Raw genomic sequence first — 22283 nt, 5'->3', positions numbered from 1 at the left:
CTCTGATGATGTCCCTATTTAATGAGGAAAAAAAAAGAAGAAACAAATCTATGCTAAAACCCAAAATATTTCTTTAAGATAAGAAGCAGTTACCCTAAAGCTGCCTGGACAGTTGGTATATTCTTGTTCTTGGTGGCTGTAGGTGCTATACTCATCATACCTTCAGGGGTATCAAGACTAATCACCTCAAAATACCCATTCCCAGTATGAGGAATTAGCTCTGTACCTCCAAGTCATAGTTTTGTATTTTTCTATTAATTTAAAAGTATTTTGTACATTTTGCAGTTCTTTTGTAAATTATACAACTGATGCTTATTCCGAAGTGTCAATGTAACTACTGGTAAAATTATTTGATAGTAACAATTTATCAATTAGGAGCAGAGAGAGGGAAATATCTCCAGATATGTTGGCATAGTCTACGCGTTGCACTGACATTCAGGTTTATTAAAATGGTGATCAACACACCAACTGCTTTTCTGAACCCACATTTCAATATCCCTTTATCTTCTAGCCACACTAAAGCTTACAAAGCAGACGTGAAAGGCGAAAATTTCCCGCTCCCATCAAAGAAAAAACTGAATTCTGTTTTCTGACCACTACATGAAGTTGTGGCCCGTCCTGCACAACCCCAATCTGCTCAGGTTACAAGGCCCAATTCCACTGATCCCATGGCACCTTTACACCCCCTCCCTTCCCCACCTTATGGGCCAGATGGCATCAGATCCTGGGGAGGGGTCTCTTTTCAAAGCCGCTACTTGTGCACAGGCCAAAACCGTCTATCCCCGTGGAATCAGGGAACTTCCATTTTACCCACAAAGTCTAATGATGAATAACAATAAAGTAGTGTTATACTACAGAATTTCCCTTCTGAGGAATAACATAAGTGATCTGAGGGAAAAGAACACTGCCTACACACCAATCCCTAGACTTTGTTATTATATCCGCCCTTGAAATATTAAAGCTGACTTGCAAATTATTTCCTCTTCTAGGAAGAGAGAGACAATGTACTATATTTTAATGGAAACTTGTGGTCACATTTATTCTAAAGAGGAATCACATAAAGATGGTATAGATATAAACCTGAAGTAGTCAGTGACTTCTATAAATCCACAGACCAGAAATTACTGTATTTTGCCAGTTCTTCAGAAGGCTGCAGGATGTTATTTGTATATCAAGAGAGGCAAAACTGTTAAAATATAAATAAACACTGATGACTCCTGGAAACTAAGATAAACTCTTGATAAAGAAAAAATGTTCCATCATTTGAAAAAATCATTTGCTGTCCATTATTGTTTTGCTGTACATTAAAGTTTTTGCTTGCTGGTTTTGATAACAATGGGTTACGAAAACCGTGGATAGAAAGATGCTCAACCATCAGCAACGTATCCTCACCACTGATAGTCCTGCAAATCATAAGAATATCATCTTTCCTACTTGGTTTTAATTCTGGAAAGATTAAAGTGAGGGAGAGCACTTCAGTATTTGCCTGGCAATAGATACTTCAGTATGTTGGTTTCAGCTCTTCCTCTGAAAGGGTTTGCTTTCTTAAATTGTGCTCCCTTTGCCCATGTTGATTTTGTTTTTGTTTTTAAAGTGTGTCAAAATATTCCCCTGGCTTAATGCAGTGTATCTTGGGAAATACTTTGCACAGTGAATTGCCACACCAAAGAGACATTTGCTTATGTGGCATTGTTGCCATAGATCTGTATCTATCATGTATTTTCTAGTTTGCAGCATTCAGCACATTAATGTCCAATCAAAGCTGACGTCAGCACACAGATAGTTGTGATGTATGGCATACTGACATAAACACACAAATCATGTTGCCCCATCTGGGCTTGAAAATTTAACAGAGCTCCAGATCTTCCTCCAGCCCCATACAAATCTACCTCCTGCTTCTGGCATAAACTTGGCAGCTCTGGAGGGGAGCCAGGACATGGTTAGGAGGGAAGCCAGGAATGGTGAGATTCAGGGAAAGAGTTTGTTGGCAGCTAGAAGAGGTATTGTTTTAAATTATACTAAAAAATGAAAAAAAACCCCCAAACCATCCCAATCTTGGAAAGTTTTCAGTCTTGCTAGATGTACTGCAGTTTTTCTAAATTAGTTAGTTCAGCCAAAATATAATTATTCTAACAACATGGTAGCAACCCTGTTGTGCAGGCTGGGCTGGGCATCCATTCTATATCTTACTTTGTGCTGCTGTTTCAGACAGACATTTTCTTTTAAGTGCAAACTTGCAATATTTGGGCTCAACCAAAGTGTACTTTCAAAACATGTCAAGAAAATGATATGGATATGTACACGGGAACTATACACACATTTAACCAGCTTTTGGGAAGGGCAATTATGGAAAAAGATTGCTTTGTCCTACTAATTCATTTTCAGAATGTACATAGCTTTGAGTAATTATCTCTGCACGTTTAAAAATACTTATTTACAAATAAAGCAGTTCAAAACGTGTCATCTTCTGTGTTTGAGTATAAAGCACGGTGTTCTACCACCACAAATACACGGAGAGCCTGTGTGCTCAAACTTGCATCCTGAAATTAATATTGTGTGTTTCTACTGGATTGAGTTCTTAATGTACCACAATTTTATCATTACTACTATTAATCAAGTCAATCTTGGTTCATTTGGATTCCGTATTAGGGAAAAAATCTGTCTTTTCTACTCTGCTCTAATTTCTAGTTCTGCTCTGATTTCCTGTCAAAATTTTTCCAACACCCAAAGATACATCCTCTCATTCCGTTTCTAAAGAAATCAAAAACCACGCAAAATTTCGGTAATAAAAAATATTTAAATTCTCAGTCCTTGCACTGCATAAGTAAAAAAAAGTCAAAGAATGAAAATTTTTCTTAGAACAGTTTCAATTTCTCTATATAGTACATTTAAACAATCTCAAAATTTAAAAGGAAAATAAGAGCCTCATGCTAAAGATCTGCAATGAGATCCAACTAGCATATATAGATACATAAATACATATGTATTCAATAATAAATACTAAATACTAGCGTATATAAATACATTAAGCTCTTGGATTACATAGGCTTTTTGCATATATTTGCATTTGTATTCTGATCAAGACATTAACATAATTTTAATACTGACTTATATACTGCATTGAAAATAAGGTATTTTATGACCATGTCTCCTTTCAGAGACATTAGGCCTATATTTTGGTGGAGGGCTATATTTAACTGCTTCATCTTTACATTCTGGTAATACAATCCCATCACTGGCTTTATTTTAAAACATTTAATTAAGACTTAATACATTGAATCCTACATGACTTTCATTACCTAAAGCACTACTTACAAATACTGTCAGTACTGGGACAAACCCCAGTTTAAACAGTGAGCTGCACACATTCTGTATGACAGCACAGTATTTAAAAATGGATTCAGATTCGCCCCCCAAAACTGTATTTGGAGGCAACAATTTGTGTTGTTACCAACAGGTGAATCCAGAGATCCTGACACTTCATTCAAAAGCAAGTCTCAATAATAAACAGCAGGCAAGTTCCAGCAAAGTAATATGAACCTTAGGAACTTTAAGTAAATGCTGGTGTGTGAATTTTCAAGAAAAGCTCAAAAATTGGTTGTATTTTTTTTTTAAATTCTATTTAAAACATTCTGTCACGAAGCTGAAGCAAGCTTAGTACCCTAACACAGACAGCCACACTGGACTATAATGAAACAGTGGTTGGATATTTTATAGATGAAATAATTCTTGATATTTTTTGAGAGATTATCACACAATGATAATGTGGTAATGACTTCACAACATACAAATATTTATAACTTGTCATTACTACTTAATCTCCAAAGGATTTTACATTGAAAAGATAAATTATTAAGAAACATGGCTTAAATATTTATCGCCATTTGTTAATAATTACTGCTCAGAAAATCACAGAATTACCCACACATTTTATTTTGGTAAAAGAAGTTGGGTATTAGGCCCTTGTACTAGTTTTATAGAAAGATACAGTTTGTCCACTTTTTGATTTTTCACAAGTCTCAAAAAGTGTTAATCAATAATTAATAAAGACTCTACACTATAAAATTCTATATTATCTTCTAACTCCAAGATGACTGTTTAGAGTGTTTGAACACAGCAAATCTACTAACTGAACACTGAATTTTGGCTCTAAAATGAATGTACACTCAGACCACTGGAATATAAGACGACCAACAGGACATTAACAAATTTTGGTGCGTAGAAATTTGTATTAAGATCACAAGAAAACTGAACACAAATGCGATGTCTTTGCTGGAAAACAGATATCCTAGAAATACAATTAAAGGATTTTCTACAAACTACAATGCCTTCAGTGATGAGAAATCTACATTTAGGGATTCTGACTAATTAGGCATTTTCTTTTACTTTTGAAGAACCTTACTGACTACAGCAGAACTTAGGTATAAGTATCCATTTGTGTGGCTGAAACCACAGAAGCACTGATTTTTGGTTGACTGTATGTACACTGTATTACATTAGCTGATTTCAAGCAATAAACAGTACCTTTGAATAATTTTATACAAGTTACAGAAGCAAAGAAAGGATGTGTAAGGAAGACACGAGCAGGCAATTAGATGCAATGTAGTTGTAAAAAAGGGAAGAGGGTAACAAAGCATCTGTTGGTCAATATGTTACACAACACATTAATTCCAGATTTTGGTTGTTCTCTTTAAGTTGCTTTTAATAATGTTTGTCCTGATAGCTGTCTACAGGAACTCTGCAGTGTTTTTGCATATTATCATACAAAATAACAGATGAAGGTGGATGACACAGTATCCAATTAATCTTCATAAATTTTCAGGAAGAATAATCAGCCAGGAAATAAAAACTAAATATCACACTCTAAAATAAAAATAAATCTTTGGATCTTCACTGAAACGGACTTGTGTGTTACTTGAGCTCTGGAAGCACCTAAGGCCAGCAAATTGTGGCATCTTACAAAATAATAAGTATGTCTGCTTTGCCATTGAAGGGAAGACCTAAAGGCCAACAGCGAAAGGAGAGATGACTAAACAGAGATAAATTAAGCAAGTCAGTAACAGTTGCTGCTGCACCCAAAAAAAATGAACAAAGTCTAGCAGTTTAAATCAAACTTTCCATCTGTTGATCTCCAAATGCTTCACAAAAGACAGGCAAATGCTGCATTCCTCCCTCACAAGTCAGTAACAAGCACAAAGGTGTCCTGTGAGTTGTCCACAGCCAAAAGCCAGTCAACACTGAGCTGGGATCCCAACTCAGCCTTTCTCTGAAGCTCTGTCTACCTGCCCCTATTTAAGGCTTGGTTTAGGAGGCTTTGGGGTATCAGGAAAATATCTGGTGGTATCATGAAGGTGATGTGGGAGTTGAAGCCCAGAAAGCTGGGTGCTAAAAATCCTGTTCTTATCTGGCTGAAAGAGGTGACAGATGTACAGTGTGTTAAAGGGTGACACTTTTGGAGCTGAATCCCTGCTCAGTGCTTTTCTCTTCTCTTTCCTTAGCATTCAGCAGCAGAAAGCACAGGCTGCAGGTGATGGTTCTGGGGTGTGGGGCTCTTGCCCTGCTGCACTGAGTAAATGAAATAAATCTGATCAAGCCCTTCTTCAGTGAAGGGTGAGTGGCTGGGAAGAAATCAGCACAAGATCTGGGCTGAGATGAGCCCCTGAACACTATCTGCTTCTTAATAATGAGATTGTCTCACTGTTATAAAAGCACATATATGAAAATCTGTACGTTACTACTTGTCTTTAAATATTACAAAAACGAACTGACCATTTGAGCAGATTTCTCTAGAAAATTAAACACATTAAATATGCACTCCTACCAATGGATCATAGCATAGCATAAAACAGAGATGCAAAAGAAGTCTGAAAGAATGAGAGCTATATTACAAAAGAGTCATAATAAAACTGCTGAAATTATGTATCTGAGACCAACTGGTTTAACTAAAATCCCATGACTCCATTGGGAATTAGTCATTATATGAAAAAGGTTCAGGAGTTCCTTTTGTTGCCATTTTGCCTGACAAAAAAAAAAAGTCATTGCAGTTTGCTTTCCAATTCAGAAAGGCAAACTCTTGCTGCAACTTTAATTCTTTAAACAGTGAATCGTATGTTATTCTCAGGTGACCAAAAAGAACCTCCACCACTATTTCAATTATAAGCATGCAAGTACCAAAAGGAACGTCTAACTGATGGCAAGATCCTTAAATATAAAATCATTTAAGGAACTAATCCCTTATCCAGTATAAAATTATAGGCTGTCATCAGGAGCAGGCTGGCAAAGCTGGGTCCAGATGGGAAACTGGCTGGGCAATAAGAAGAGGTAGGGTGGAAATGATGGGTAGGCTGGAAACGATGGGAACCTAAGGAAAGACATGACTGCTCCCTCTGCTGGCAAGGTCCTCACCTGCTTTAATTTTTAACTAATGAGTAGGCATTTCTTTAATTATTCAGGATCTAGCCAATAAATAATGCAGAATGTTCCTTCCTCAGTCTGTTGCTGTGTGTTTGCACATTTTTGAACTTATGGTGCCCTATTTCACTAGAATAATTTGCCACAGAATTAAGGCTCAGATGGATATCTAATGGTAGAGTTACTGGCTTTATATTTTAATTGTTCACAAAATGAAAAGCAAGATTAAGCTATTTAACCCTCAAAACACGATATTTTACAACGTATACTCATTTCATATTTAATTTACACATTTCATAATATTATGACAAATTGCTCATCATATCTTACCATAACAAGAACCCCTTTATGTAGCAAGAAGATACGATAAAATTAAACATTCTGCAACACAAACACACTAAATGACACGTTCTACCAAAAAAGTATCATTCTTCTATAAGTAAAATTCATGACCAGTGAATTCAGCGATAATGTCTGTATTAAAACTTAATTAAAAGATGAAGACAAGCCATTCGTTACTTGATTTGTGATATAAATTAATAGCTGCAGTAAGAACATTTAGAAAAAAATCTGTTCTAAGATTTTGGCCTACAACCAGAAGCTCCCAGAACAGGAGGGATCAGCTTTTTTTGCCCACTGTTCTCATCTGAATCCTGGCTGAAAAGCTACTCCAGCTCCCAGCTTTCCAGAAGGCTCCATCCCAGGAATCCTCGCCTGCCATTTGGTTTGCTGATTTTAATCTCACAGGACTTTCTTACAGTGGCTCCACTATGCTGAACTGGCACTTGCTCCTAGAAGTGAGTTATTATTAAACTTGTAGGTCAATTGTGGCACTAACAACTCTTTGGAAGCTTTCAGCCACGGTGTACAATTTGCTGGTCTAATTAAATATTAATTCTAAGTGTTACATTCTGTGGCTAAGAGCTTTTATTTTCCATCATCAGTCTGGAAGAGAAAGAGGTTACAAGGCTAATTTAATCTTTTTTTTTTTTTTCCCCTAGCATTAAAGCTTAACTACATAGGCACAAAAACATCATTAAAGATGCAGTATTCCTTTTTATTATAATTATATTGTAATTAATAGAGAAGTTCTAAACAAAAAGAGGTAAAAGTGGATTCTGAAATTTCAGGGTTTTTAAACACCACCAGAAGTTCACATAAAAATGTTTCTAAACGCACAGTGCACAGAAACTCAATATTCAGTCCTGTGAAAACCATTCAAGATGGGAAATACATACGCAAGAATTTAAATATAAAATAGTTTAACACAAAATTATTGTTCTGCGTTCTGAAATACAACAGATAAACCCTATACTTAAGGCTGGATTCACAGGTTTGTTTTTTTTTTTCCCAAGAACCTGTACTTCTACTCAAGCAAAAAAAAAAAAATAGTATTTCTTCAGAAAAACACCACTACCTTCCATTTTCTAAAAGAATTACTTGCTTAAAGCAGTTAACTACTTTGGCCTGTATTGTTTAAAGTCACTCTTCTAATCTTTACTTATCAGTGTCCAAATGGGCTCAATACATGAGCCTCTTCCCTTCTGCTTCCATAACAGTTGTGTCCATGTCTGGACACTGGGCATTATATTAACTACTTAGTCCAGTAGCCAAAAGATTCCATATGCTTGAACAGATGACTATCTCCATACTGTGATGGGATATTTAACTGTTTAGGTCTAATACTGCAGTTCAAAGATTTAGTTCTAAATCTCACCTAATTTTTTTTAAAGTTTTCATGGGTCTACGTTCGGTTTATAGACGTAAAGTGTAAAATAAAATGGCAATCTTGCACATGCTCATGCACTTCTCAAGTTTAACATATGCATTTTGGAAAAGTGACTTTTTTATTAAAGAGAGGGTGTCGATGAGATGGTGATAAGGATGTGTGTACACTGTCCTTCTAAAAAATAAGATTTATTAAAATGAGAAGGGTGTTTTACGCATGTGACTTTAACATACAGTGTGACTGTTCTTCATAATACAGTTAATTCAGTTAAAAGACAATAACACTTGGGTAGAAAAACATGCTTCAGACGTATATTTTATTTGTTTTTTGAGTAGTTGTTACCAAATCAGAAGTGGTAGTGGTAGTGCTAGAACACAGCCTGTTGGCAACCAAAACCTTATTTTATGAAACAACAAAATACTTCTATTTCTTCTACAATTGATTAGCAAATACTTCCAATGATTAGAGAAACTGAAAAAAACCCCAACTTACTGTTCCACAATTTAAATTGTGAATAGTGTACTTTTCTGAGCTTCCTACTCAATCACAATTTTAAAGCGGCTGTTATAAATGTCTAAAAACCAGAATATTCATATCCAAAAGCTATGTGGGTAGCCCAAGAATACCTGTCATAAACTTAGGACTCATGATATTTTTTGTACAGTTGTTAAACTGTTATTTCTCACGTACAACAGAAAGCAACACACAACATTAAAAAGCAAGTTAAAAAAAAATTAAAAAAATATTAAGACCATTTCATCTTCATACTTTCTGTTTTGCAGAGAACTTGGAAAGGTTCCTTAATTATGATATAGAAACCACATGACATTTGATCTCAGTACAGATCTGTCTGCAGCAGCCACCTCATCGAATACATTTGAAGGTTATCCAGCATTTTACACCAGTAAACTCGCAGAAGTTGGGATTCTAAGGTAGGCAACCACTCTTAGTTCTTGTCACAGGAATCAAGATTTCAAACTGTGACAAATTCACAAGCTCTTAGGAGTTCACATCTTATAATCCTACGTTAGCAATGGATTCTAAAGCACTCCATTGCTTCACTTTGAGTTTAGCTGCTAAATTGCTCAGTGTGAACACAAAAGGCTTTGGATGTGAAAAGGTTTGTTTCCGAATTTTCCTACACTGAAACATACAGTAACTTCTGCACTTCAGTGAATTCAAAACATCAAAACATTAATATTGTAGGAAATTAATTTTTCAACATACTGGATGAAATAATGAAAATACCTTGCTAAACAGAACTTCAGACTCTGAGGACAGGTTCTGTGGCAAGACTTATTCATACTGACTTTTCATTAGTCAATTAATTTCCCTTGGTACTTGCTGACTAATATAGTTGTTAGTCCTTACCAGTAGTACAGCTTCAAGTTCAAAATAAAGGATGTCTTTAACAAGTGCTATGCTTTCTCCCAGTGAAAATAATAATCTACTCCAAAAAAAAATAAATTATCTAAGTGACACAAAATTGGGAAGAACAGGAATAGAATTACAAACATTATTTAGTATTTAGCAAAGATATTCTTGGACTTACCAATGATTTCTAGTAATTAAAGAAAAAAAACACATTACGAAAATATTTAAAATTATAATTTAGGGCTTTTGCAGTATAAACCAGTGACATTAAAGTCCTCTCAGTCACACAACAGCACAATAATTCTTCTTCTAAATTTAGGTATTACAATGCACAGATTATCAACACATAGAAGAAAAGTTCTCATTTGTTTTTATAATATTCCTTAAATTTGAAAATTGTAACAACAAATGAAATCCCTCTTCAATCTGCCCTCCTTGATCAATGCTAGATTTTAAAAATGGAAGTAATTTTCCCTTTTCAAATGTACCATATGATTTCACAGGCACAATGCATTTTCAAGAAGCAGTAGGAAGACTTGAAAAATAACCTTCCATCAACTATTTTAATCATACTCGTGAGTAGCTCAATATTTATTACCTGACAGACAATGTAAGATAAGAGGATGTTCAATCGGTAGAAAATATCAATCAAGTAAAACTTGTCACACATCATCTGAACAAAATTCATAATTGGCTAAGTTTTTTTTGGTGTCATTTGCTTTACACCAGAATAACCTACTCCTATTTTTGTGGTTGAGAAACTTCATGTGCTGGTTGCACTGGAAGTTTCATCAATAAAACACAAAAAATCTGCCTGCTTTAGTGGACTATGGTTTCTTTAAATTACTCTGAAAAATCTCTGCACACAAACAGATTTTTTTTTTTTTTTTGCAAATCTGTGTCTTTTACCAAAATATAGCCTTACAGAAAACTGTGAGGACATTCAGTGTCCCATCAAGCTGGATGAATGAGCACCATCTTTGGATAAATGCAATTCCAAGTTATTAAATCCAAGACAATGAATTGCTGGAATAATGAAAGAGCCACATTGGTGGATGTGTATCACAGAGGGAAAAACATCAAGAACAAAATCACTGTTTAATGTCCAGTAGTCACCAAAGAGTCAAACCAGACATTAGAATGTAGGAAAAGTAAACAAACAATAATGGCATTACTGTATTATGTTACTGAAACAAGGCAAAGTGACTGTTTAAAAACAGAGTAAGGAGGCAACATGAGAAAAATTACAAATCAGAATACAAAAAATATAAAATAGGGAGGATTATTTTAATGTGCTATCAGCCAAGAATGAAGATACAATATATGAAAAGTAAAGGCAAAATTAAATGTTCTGAAAAAAAAAAAAGAGAAACTGGGCAGATTTAATTTGTGGAGCTCCCTGCCACATTACTACATGCAAACTATTTGGAGAAATACAGAAAAGAAAATCAATCTCAAACTATGTGTATATATATATATATATACACACATACACACACACACACATATATATATATATAAGCAATACAGTGCATATAAAAAAATGTAACTACTCTGGGTTGAAAACACATTGTCCCTGTTGAAAATCAGTACCACCAATTGTGAGTTTTATTTCTTCTTCACTGGACTAACCAGTACTGGGGGCTGGCAGAGACAAGATGTGGTATGAGTCACTACCAAAAATCTACTTTTTCATGACAAAGCAGGTAAAAAGGAAACTATTTTTCTGTACACGTCATGCAGACGAAACTTTGATTAAATGTGATTTTGAGCTTCCATGTCCTTCATGGAAATTACACATGTGAAGAATTTACTTGTAGATGGCCCAGTTAATTCAGTCAGGAGCCAAAAGTTAACGTAGGAAATACAGCAACAGTAGTTCAGGGAAAAATGTGGAATTTATGATATCTTCAGAAAAATTATGTGCATTTTCTCTGGCTTCAGTGTACTGACTTTAAGATTCAACAGAGAAAGCATATGCTGGAACATACTCCCATCAAATTAAATACATATAGAGAAAGGCACTTGGGAGAAAAAAGAGAAAAAAAAATCCCTCTCTCTTATTCTCTTGGAAAGAAAAGATATTTCCTTCACTTTTTTTTTTTTAATCCAGCGAGAAACCTCAGCAACAGAATGGTGAGTAGCTGGGCTGTGAGAATGTGAGCAGCTGCTGTTATTATAACTAAAGGTCTGGCTCCGGCTTGAGCCTGAGAGACCACATGTTCGGCTGTCCTCTCATCTCGCCATCCTCACCAATTAACTATTAACATGGAGGGCTGTACACATGCTCTCAGGGGCTCTTTAACAGGCTTCTTGGAGAGTGGAACAACTACACAGCAGGGCTCTGGGAACTGAGTAATGTGGGGTATAAGGAACCCTCAGCAGCTTTGCTCCTCCTAATGACGGTTTTCTCTCCGCAGCGCAGCGCTCAAAGGAGGAGACACCGAGCTTCACCATTTCAAAAAAAAAATATTAATGCTGAGCAAAGATTCTGTAAATAATCTTTCCTTTTTTTAAAAAAAAATAATTCAGAATATTGCAGCACTTCCTGTAAAAATGGTTTTATTAATACCAAAAAATCAGTGATTAAAAATGCAATGTGTAATTTCACTCCTTACTCCCTGGGAATGGGTTTACGTGGGGTTTACAAACAAAAAACAAAAATCAACTTCCCAGGTAACTTTGAAACAAACAAAAACTTCACTCTTCAGTTTCTTTCTTAGAGACACTTCTGGGTTTCTCTAAAATATGAACATACCCGTTACTGAAATGATAGATAAAGAAGAGTACAATGAATGAGATGTATGTCCCAATTATGGAGAGGCAATTCCAATGGGCAAAATCTTGGATGGTGCTTTTACATTCACAAATTTTATTCATTGCATTAAATTTAACTGTCACTCTTTTTAAAGGCAAACTGCCATCTAATATTTAAAAATAAGGAGGTGGAGGTATGCACTGCAAGAGGAATATTCATACACTTTTCACTACAATGGTAGAACTAGAAAACAGAGATTCTTCATTTTTGAAGCAGTAAGCACACAGGGTATCTGGATAAATAACATTTGCAGGTATTCAAACACCTTTAACAAAATCCAATACATGTGAGTCGTGTACTTAGCTAAGACAGGATTTAAACTGTTGATAAACTCACCTACTATGAAAACATTTTGCATAATATGAGGTTTTATCCAGTACTTTTTTCCTATAATTAAATCAAATACCTAAAATTATAGGTTCTCTGTTCATTGTGAATAATAATTTTGCTTTTCTGAGTTACATTACCACTCGCAGAACAAAAGACCACCTACATTTTTCCTTTTGTTAAAAAAGTTTATTTTCAGAAGATACATTTAAGTCTCCACGTACTCTCAGGAAAGGTGCTACAAGCTGCTTATGATTCTTGGGAAAATTACTCTGACACCATAACTGGTTTGCTCCTGGTCCCAATACAAGGGGATATTGGAACTATAGAGTAAATCTGCATCTTTCAATTCCTGACTTTAAAAACAAGATCACACATCACCATAATGAGCATGACAGGTGAAGACAGTGGACTGAAAAGTCTTGTATTGAAACTCCAAACAGCATCCTGCAGGCACTGGAAAAGTGCCTAGAGATGTTGTAAAAAATAATTAAAAAAAGGATGACTATCAGTATTTTCTTACCTTTTTACAGTTTCTGAAATTCTGATAGTTTTTCAAAAGAAGATTAAGACCCACATATGGCATAACTGTATTTAACATTATTCTACACTTAGGTCTTTGTAGATTTTGCAGCGTGGATGTCCCACAAAAGCAGAACATATAGTTATGTTTTCATTTCAACTTTGAACAGAAAGACTTCTAGAAATGTCCAAAACTGCATTTGTTTTCTTACCATAAACTTAAATTTATGGCTAACTGCTGTGTCAGCTATGAAATACAGCAAAAGCAGCATTCCTACCTGGATAAGGTGAGCTGGAACTGTGATGATGCAGGCTGACAAAGATTTCCTGAGGAGGCCACGGAGAACATAAAGGAATTTTGTGAGGCTATGAACATCTTCAGGAGAATCACTGCAACAAATGTCATCACCCCACAACAGGGAACCCAGACCCTGAATTCCTATCCTCAAAACATTCTTCTGTTTTTTCTATTGGAAAAGAAAAAAAGTCATTTGTTATTTTTTAAACATCAGAAGGAATACAGTTTCTAGAACGCATGTCCATAATAACTGCATAGTTTGTGTAATTATAGCTTAACCTCAGTCCCTCTTACAAAAATTACAAATGGAATGGCATTTTTTTCACTGACTGGATATCCTGCTATGTCAGACAAGAAAGCACAAATGTAAGAGACAGCACAGAAATACCGAAAACTGCTAATCTGCATTTTTTAACCAGCTAAATGCAAGTATATTCTGACACAAAAATCCAGTAACACTATGACTTTTGATATCCTTTCTCTCCTATATCGCTGCCTTAAAAAACATGCAAAAGAGTATTTTCTCCCAGTTCTAAACCAGCCTGCTGGAAGTGCCTGAGAGGACTCAAACACAACTTTTCCCTCTGTGTTCACCTTTCCGCTGCGTTACTCTCATAACCCGACTATCCTGAGTGTTTGCTTTGGTTTCACTCATTCTGCTGCCTCCAAATGAAGCAGGTCAGTGCCTCAGCTCCCCACTGCACAGGCCTTTCACTGCCTTAGAAGGTAAGGACCTTCTACATTACTCCTTCCAGCTAATGAAGGGAGCTGTTCTCACAGCCACGCAGGAACAGAGTCCCATGGGGACATCAGCAGATTGTCTCTTAAGGACCACACCTTTCTGAAAGCCCTTGACATGAGTGTTCCTGGGTCTGCTTTAGTTACCTACTGGGCACTGGAATCTAAGCTGTTGGGACATATAAAATCCTAAACATCCCCTTGTGTTACCCACCTAAAGCCTGTTGGCTGCCCTGCAGTGCACTGGCAGAAGAATATCCAACAGAGGCAGGGGCTGTGGGATACAGCTCCCTTTCTGAAGGGACAGATTATGAAGCCAGAGTTGTAATCTATTTATTCACAGTAAACTGTTATCTCTTGTGATGACAAACGTCATTTCTGCTTATCTGATGTGACCTTTCCTGGTGATCTTTGAGAAGGATTTTAGGTTTATTTGCTATCAACAGCTGAGGGAGAGACAATAAGCTCCCTTGTTGAAAGACTTCCTGTACAAGGAGGTCACAGAAACATTTCTAGAGTTCAGGGTTCATACTTAAAGGCCAGCTTTTTAAAATTATACACACACACACACACACACATATATATAAAAATACTGGCTTTGATAAACAAAAGGTTTCTGGTAATTTTTGCTACAGAAAAATGTTTTGATAAAGTGTAGATATTGACTCCTAACAGCTGGAATAAACAGCAACTATCAAGCACAGAACACTGCACAGCTGCTCTGGCAACCCAGAGGAGAGGTTTTGACAAGACAAGAGGCTACTCTTCCAAAGACTTCCATATCCATATTGGGTAGACAGAGCCTGAGTTGTGAGACACAGTTAATTCCACATGGCTCTGCATTTATCCCACTTATCTGTCTTACACAGTGAGCTGATCTGCCAATTCATTTAAAATCTCTGTGAAAGCAATCTATGTTTTAACTCTGGCAGATTCTTTAGTCTCGGTCTTTGCAGGATTTTAGGCTTTAGTTATGAAAAGGTAACTTTTTACACTACTGTGTGAAGATCAGGACAACAGCACGGGATAATGTGACACAATCTGATTTCTCTGTATGGTATTTTCTAGGCTTGGATGTTCAGAGTTTTAAAAAAGAACAGGAAAAATAGAAGTTAGTGTAATATTCTGCTAATAATCAGAGCAGATTCAGGCAATTCCTGATGTGCATTTAAGCAATAGGAAAAAATCAGGCATCTAAGAAAAATGTTTTATCCAGATATCATAGATAATGATCAGCCAGAGAGAGTGCCACAGTATTTCAAAATTTCAGAGCAAACATACATAAAACTTACAGAAACTTCTTTTATGAGGAAAACATTTTTTCTTATGAAGAACATCCATAAGAACAACATACAAAAAGAGGAAAAAACCAGTTCTCTTACTGGATAAGGGATGACAGATGCTTGTTTCCCAACATCAAATCGTAAGAGTAGTAAAAGATAAAGCTATTCAAACATCACAAAATATCAGATGTATTTATTTTGGCCAGTAATGGAACTTCTACCAGTATAATTCTGTCAAGCCCACAAGGCCCTGCCAAACACTTCATTCCATAACTGAAATACAGGAAAAGAGTAAGTCTAATATTCTATAACAAGCCTACTGTAAAGACTAGGATAACATTTTTTTAGATATAGCACTAGATCTTTTATACTTACATTAATTTGGAAGTTCTGATTATTTTTTTACTTTTTTTTCATGTAGTTTTTGTAACACTGATCCATTTGGCAGCAAGGATTCTGATTATGAAGAATTAAAAAACCCAACTCCAAACAAACAAAAAACCAATCCCCCCCAACTTTATTGCCCTGAAAGCCACCCAACTTGAACTCCAAAGTATACGAAAGAATTGTTAAGGAAATATAATTGCCTATGAAAGCTCTGTTGTCAAACACGAAACCCCCAAAATATTCTGAAACAAATAAATACTATTCTTTATAACTTAAAGCCATGATCAACTTATAAAGGATCCAAACTTAATGATCAGCAGCAAAAAGTTACTAGGAGGCTTTAGAAAGGATGTAAACCTGATGCTTGTATTTGTATTTTACAGGTCATCCAGACTTTGAATTTCCAAACAGACCTTGGCAATAGTTCCAGTCAGTGTGAACTAACAGGTCAGTGCTTTGGTCAACTTCAACCAAACTTCTCTGTATCCAAACAGGAATTATTGTCCTAAGGTCCACAAAGCCATGAAGGACAGTCAAAATATATTAATCTCTGAAGGCCAACTGCAGATGGTTCTATAAAACTACTGTTAACTGACCATTCCAGGTCCTAGAGATACCTGACCATTTTATCAGAGATCTACTAAACTTCTAACAGTAGTACTGACTAATTTTTCTAATTGTGTCAAACCATCTCTCAGCTGGGTTGAGTTCCATTCTCACTCTTCTTCAGACCCCTCTTCAAATAAAGGAGTAGTAAATCTAAGTATCATTGTCACACTGATGTGAAAAGAGCCAAAAATATCTGAAAGTTTTATCAGTCAGGTAGAGGATTATTTGGGGGTGCAGGGGAGAAACAGGCACAGACTTTTCAAAAGCTTTAATTATTATATACAGGGAAGAACACAGGTCCAGAAGAATCCAGGCTGGTCCTTATACTACAATCTTCATATCTGTCTACTTAAAGAGTACTTCTAAAGGCTCAGGAAATAGAAGAGGGTATGAAGTAGCAGAGAGGTGAACTGCTCATAAATTTAGCAGATAAAAAGATCCAAGGTGTGTTCTGGGCCTTAACTACATTCAACCCTGGATATATTTTCAATAAGTGCATATTATACAAGGCTTCTAAATGTACAAAGTTTGAGTGTACAAAGAAAGATGACGCATGGGGAAGGGTGGAATCTTACAAGAAGGTAATAGAAACCACTCCAGGAAATCATATGCATTACCTCCCTTGAAACAGAAAGAGCTACACGAGTGCTAATGGCTTTCTAAATCAATAAACTGGCCTGAAAAAAGGACTTTTCTAACTTTTAAAGCTTCACCTCGGAAACTTCAATCCATCATTTAGCAAACGTATACTTCTAAATTCATCTCAGTTAAAGTTCTGGTTCTGCTTTACTGACACTATAAGATGTTTTGAAACAATCAACAACACGCACAGAAAATAATGATCCATGATGTTTAATTTTTCCCCTACTTGCAAGCAAAAAACACCCAAATATTGGCTCCGAACAACCTTCATTTCCTTTTACACAGAAAAAAACCCATCAGGAATATAAAAAGCAAAATGAGAAAGAACAGCCTAATGTCTTCAGTAGGAGGCTGAGTAAAGTATGAGTTTACTAACTAATGAGTTAGTAAAGGGTAGCTACTTGTGGAAGCAACATAAATCCAGCCAGCTTACTTGAGAGGTCTGTGGTTTAACTGGTAGCTAGAGTCTGTATGTTTTTAAACTCAAAGTATTTATCATCAACACCAAGTCAGATGTGATTGTTTCCAAACTGTTGTATATTTTTCTCCAGTGACTTTTGTTTTTAGCATATACTCTCCTCCTGTCTCCTACCAGTCCTTGTTGGCATGATAAATTACACTGTCCTTTTAAGCAGAATTCTTTCGGTGTCACTGATACTGAACATGTACCTTATTTAGTTGCTGATTTGTTAGTCTCTGGAATGAAAAAATACTTGGACAGTCCCACCTCCTAGTTGGGTGTATCTTTCATGGAAGAAATAAAACCACCTTTCTGCTGCATCCAGCATTAATCTCATATTGAATTTGCTGGCTGAAGGTTGGCAGGGTGTTGTTTCACTCAGGGCTGCTCTTTGCAGCCAACAAGCTCTCGGGCTTCCACAGGACCTGTCAGCGAGCGGGAGGAGCATCTCTGCCGTACGGGAGGATGACACACACGGCTGTTGCCATGGCTACCACAGCGAGTGGGGAGAGGGGCCTGTCAGGGACCAATTTCCTTCTCCAGACTGGCACTGCCACCAAAGGGAAGGAAAGCTCCCCCAGAACTCTCTGCAGAGACCGAACACTGAGCACAAATAACCTACATTTACACACAAAGCGGTCTGTGCAGGTAACGTTTCTAAAACATACTGTCAGGCACAAAAACATCCTTTCCAACATTATCCTCCCTGAAAAAATGGTTTCTAAGATATTAGACTGGTAATAGTACACAGTCTTGTATTAAATTCTTTCAGGCTTTCCAGAATCTATACTAATTGATTTCTACTCTAGTAACATTTCCACTGAACGACAGTAATTATCAATTAAACATCAACATATAAAAAATTATTATTTTATTTCCAACAACTCCAAAGGACTCACTGAGTATGACAAAGAATAACTTATAAGGCCCTGCTCATATTAGAAAAGGGCTTTCAGCCCATATTGTTACGCTTAAAATGTTTTTGATTCCCCACAGTACGATTTATGGACAGAACAGAGATCTTTAGAAGTCTGGTAAGTTGTTTTGATTTGTAAGTTGAAACAGCATTCTTATTTCTTTACTTGTGTTTCAGTGCTCACTACATAAAGATGCCACCATTTAAATCATTAAAAACTTAACACCATTCCAGTTAAAACAACATTGAAAAAATCTGAAAGTTTAAGAATAAATGTTCAGCCTCAAAGGTCTTGAACACATTTTGCTAAAGCAATAATTTGAAAAAAAAAAATTGTAGGGGAAAATGTTTTTTTCTTAATTACATTATATTTGGCCATTCATTTATTAGCTAACTGCACAGAATATGCATTTTACTAATGCTTTCTTACATGGTCTGCATATCTATAACGGGTAAAAACTCCAAAAACACATTAAAATACGAACGCTATTTGTTTTGCTTGTTGACTTTAGCAATGCTTAGAAACAGTTTGTTCCTTGTTAATTTGTCCAAGATCTTCTTGTGCCACCCCTGAAAATCCACAAAACATTAGTTACAGGATGATGGAAGAGTATGAGGGTACCTGGGGATCTGAGCCATCAAACCCTCCCTGGGAAATGATCCTCTGAAGGGACTGAAGCAGCCTCACGTAAGCACCATTCATATTACTGTTGGTAAGAAGAAAGAGTTTAGTTACACATTTTAATATTCTCCTATGCATCTCTAACAGCTGTATAAAAAATAAATATAAGCAGATGCAGCTTTCAGTGCAAGTGTCTTATGGAAAAAAGTGTCAGAGAAGGAAAAAAAACCCAACCAAACTCTCTGAATAAAGCTGACATTATAAGCAGTCGTGATTGCTTCATGTTAACTAGTTCAGTGCCCAGACATTTAGTGAAAGCTGAAATCTCTAGGGATTAAGATAACTTAATTATGTCAGGCTCGCTTACATCCAGCAGATTAATGATTTAATGTATCAACTTAAAGTTGAAACCATTACAGCACAGAACTAATCTTCTGTAACTGCCAAAGATCTCCCCAATTGTTTTTCCAGGTATACCCAATCAGTGCCCTGATGAAGAGTTGACTTTCTATGAAAACTTTCATCCATTTTCACTGCTTTATTTATGTGACAGCAAAATTGCGAGGTAGCATTTATTTCATGTGTTATTTGGAAAATATAAAGTGCAAACAAACAAACGCAAACTGGTGGCTAAAAATGGAGTTAAGCAGACTTAAAACCAAAGGAAGGTTCAGCAAACCATCTTGTCAAAGACTTAGAAGGTCCAGTTCCTGCACATCCAAACATTTCAGTTATCCATCCTGCCTGTGCTCTTCATTTTCCAGGCTAACACACACAAAGGACAGAAAGTCCTAATCTTCACTTTCAAAAAGCAAGCCAGTTGTTCACTTTTAAAAGAAACATACTCTTTTCTTAAATCCCACAGAGCACCCTGGCTTGGGGGGCTGGGTTTGATGTAGGCTCCTTACTGCAGTTGAGAGCTTAAGTCCTTCTATCTTTTCTAGTTTCGACATTTCCTTCAAGTCTCACCAATTACCATCAAGGGTTGTGGATTCAAACCTTCTTGTGTACTCTTGGGGAAATATGACAGGTTATCTGGAAAATTTTGCCTCTAAAAATATTCTCATTTGCTCTGATCTTTTGTATGTCTGGTCTGATAACAGCCCAGGTTGGAAGGAACTCTGAAAGATCACAGGGTCCAAATGTTAATGACTCTATTCCCATTACTTCAACAAGAGCTAAGACTGTTATACAAATGCATTTTACTAATTAATACCTAAAGAAACCCAAATAAACTTGCTTGCATCCTTTGGCACAGGAGAGGAGACAACTTCCTGAGAAACATGTAAGAGTTGCAATGATCTGTCTTATACACCATTGCTTCAACTCAAAATTCTATATTTCCTTGAAGAAAACAGTATCAACTCAAAATCAGCCCCTGATACATTTGAGTTATAAATATCTGCAATCAAAAAAGTGATATGGTCATAATAATTTCAAGTTTTGAAATACTCAATGTCAGAAAACATTGAGATGACCTTTCTCAGATATAATCACAAAGAAGAGTCTCCAAATTAAATTCCATTTATTTTTTCCAGATTTAGTACTCTAGAAAACTACTGGTTAAATTAATGTACCTTAATAATGTAATACACTTCACGAAATTCAGAGCTGAAAACTAACTGGCAATATATAATCTCAGCATGATATTTAACACATGAAGTCTGCCTTGCTATACAAAAAAAGAGCATCTCAGACAGGAAAGGTTAACTTTTGAAGTCCATTACTTTCCTAGTGTTAGTTGCAAAAGGAATGGCTATTAAATGTTATAATACCCATCCTGCCTGGCAGGTGCCAGTTTACAGGGCAAACTTTAGCCCCCAGGGTAGCCAAAATGTCTTCTCTCTCGGGGTCTTCACATTATCACAAAACACACACACACAGTCCTTGTTTTTAAAAGTTAGTGGATAAAAAAAAAATTACAAGCACTTAGCAGGATTAAAGGGTCCCAAAATTAAAACAAACAAATAAGATAGATCCTCAGTTAATCCATCAGAAAAAGATTTGCAGCAAAGAAAGAATTAAAAATGATAATGCATTGCGTATAGATTTTTAAAAAATGTAAAAACAGGTGCTTTTCTACCTCTTGCTAAAATATTAATGGTTTACTTGAATTTGAACCAAGCTATGTAAATAAGAACATGAAGAATATTGTGGAAACACTATTTTTATAAACAAGTTGCATTACCCTTCTGGCAATGCTTGTCATAATATTTAAGGAAAGAAATATCTTATTTTCTTATTTCTAGTCTTTTTTTTTTGGCTTTGTTACTAAACACCACTTAATTCTGATAATGAGTTTAAACAATTCCTTCTTTACTCTTTTTTTGTTTAGCAATTTAGTAATGGATAAAGCAGGAGCTGGCAAGAAGGTATCCTGGTTACAACAAAGCCTCTGACTTCTCTGTTGATAGTTTCCAAGCAGTTGACAAAGGTTAGGTTATCAAGGATATGACAAATAGCCTTATTGTGTATAAGGAGACCCCATTAGGCAAGACAGTCAAACCTGTTTTATCTAAATTTATTGGTAAATCTAGACTCCAGATAAATTTATTCTTTTTCAAAAGGACATACATTCTTAAGGTAAAACTTAGCAGTGTTACAGCTTCATTATTTTAGGTCCTTGGATTATCAAACCTTCTCTTTTTTTTTTGTAATTGCAAAGGAAGAATGAGAATAGATGTAAAGAAATAGAAAATAATTCTTGTCTGTGATGCACAGAACGACCAGAGAGGATATTTTTGCCTTCCTGTTAAGGACCAGCTTTAGCAATGCAACAAAAAGGACACCACAACATCCTGGCAACAGCAACCGGAAAACAGTTGCTGTCAGTCACGCAACCCTGTTAGCCCAGTCCCAGCATTAACACCAGGACATAACTGCCCTTCCCCAGCATAGAAAATGAGATAAGAAAGAGGAGTTTCTGCCTTCTTTTGGCACCAAACACCAAATCCCATTCACCACTTCCTTTAGGAGAGCCAACTTCACAATCTGTTTTCAATTAATGCTTATCACGGGGAAGTGAACTTCTATCCATCTTGAGTGATTATCCAAAAGAGGACTCTTGTAATCTGATTTAGCCACCAGGTACCAGAACTACAGAAAGGAGAGCAAACACAGCACTCCATCAAAAACCAGATACACACG

At 36.0% G+C, this 22283-nt stretch overlaps 1 protein-coding gene across 1 annotated transcript in view; it reads right to left on the bottom strand.

Moving 5' to 3' along the window:
• Positions 1-22283, bottom strand: part of ELP4 (elongator acetyltransferase complex subunit 4) — a 144297-nt gene that overhangs the window by 84087 nt on the left and 37927 nt on the right. The window contains exons 6-7 of the mRNA XM_027705331.1: positions 19137-19221; positions 13460-13648 (exon numbers count right to left, since the gene is read on the bottom strand). Coding sequence (XP_027561132.1) covers positions 13460-13648; positions 19137-19221 — 274 coding nt within the window. The remainder of the gene's footprint in view (positions 1-13459; positions 13649-19136; positions 19222-22283) is intronic.

Source organism: Neopelma chrysocephalum, unplaced genomic scaffold (genome assembly GCF_003984885.1).
Source record: "Neopelma chrysocephalum unplaced genomic scaffold, ASM398488v2 Primary Assembly neopelma1_323, whole genome shotgun sequence".
NCBI classification, from domain to species: domain Eukaryota; kingdom Metazoa; phylum Chordata; class Aves; order Passeriformes; family Pipridae; genus Neopelma; species Neopelma chrysocephalum.
The sequence above is the reverse complement of the archived record's forward strand: the minus strand, read 5'-3'. Positions and strand labels throughout refer to the sequence as shown.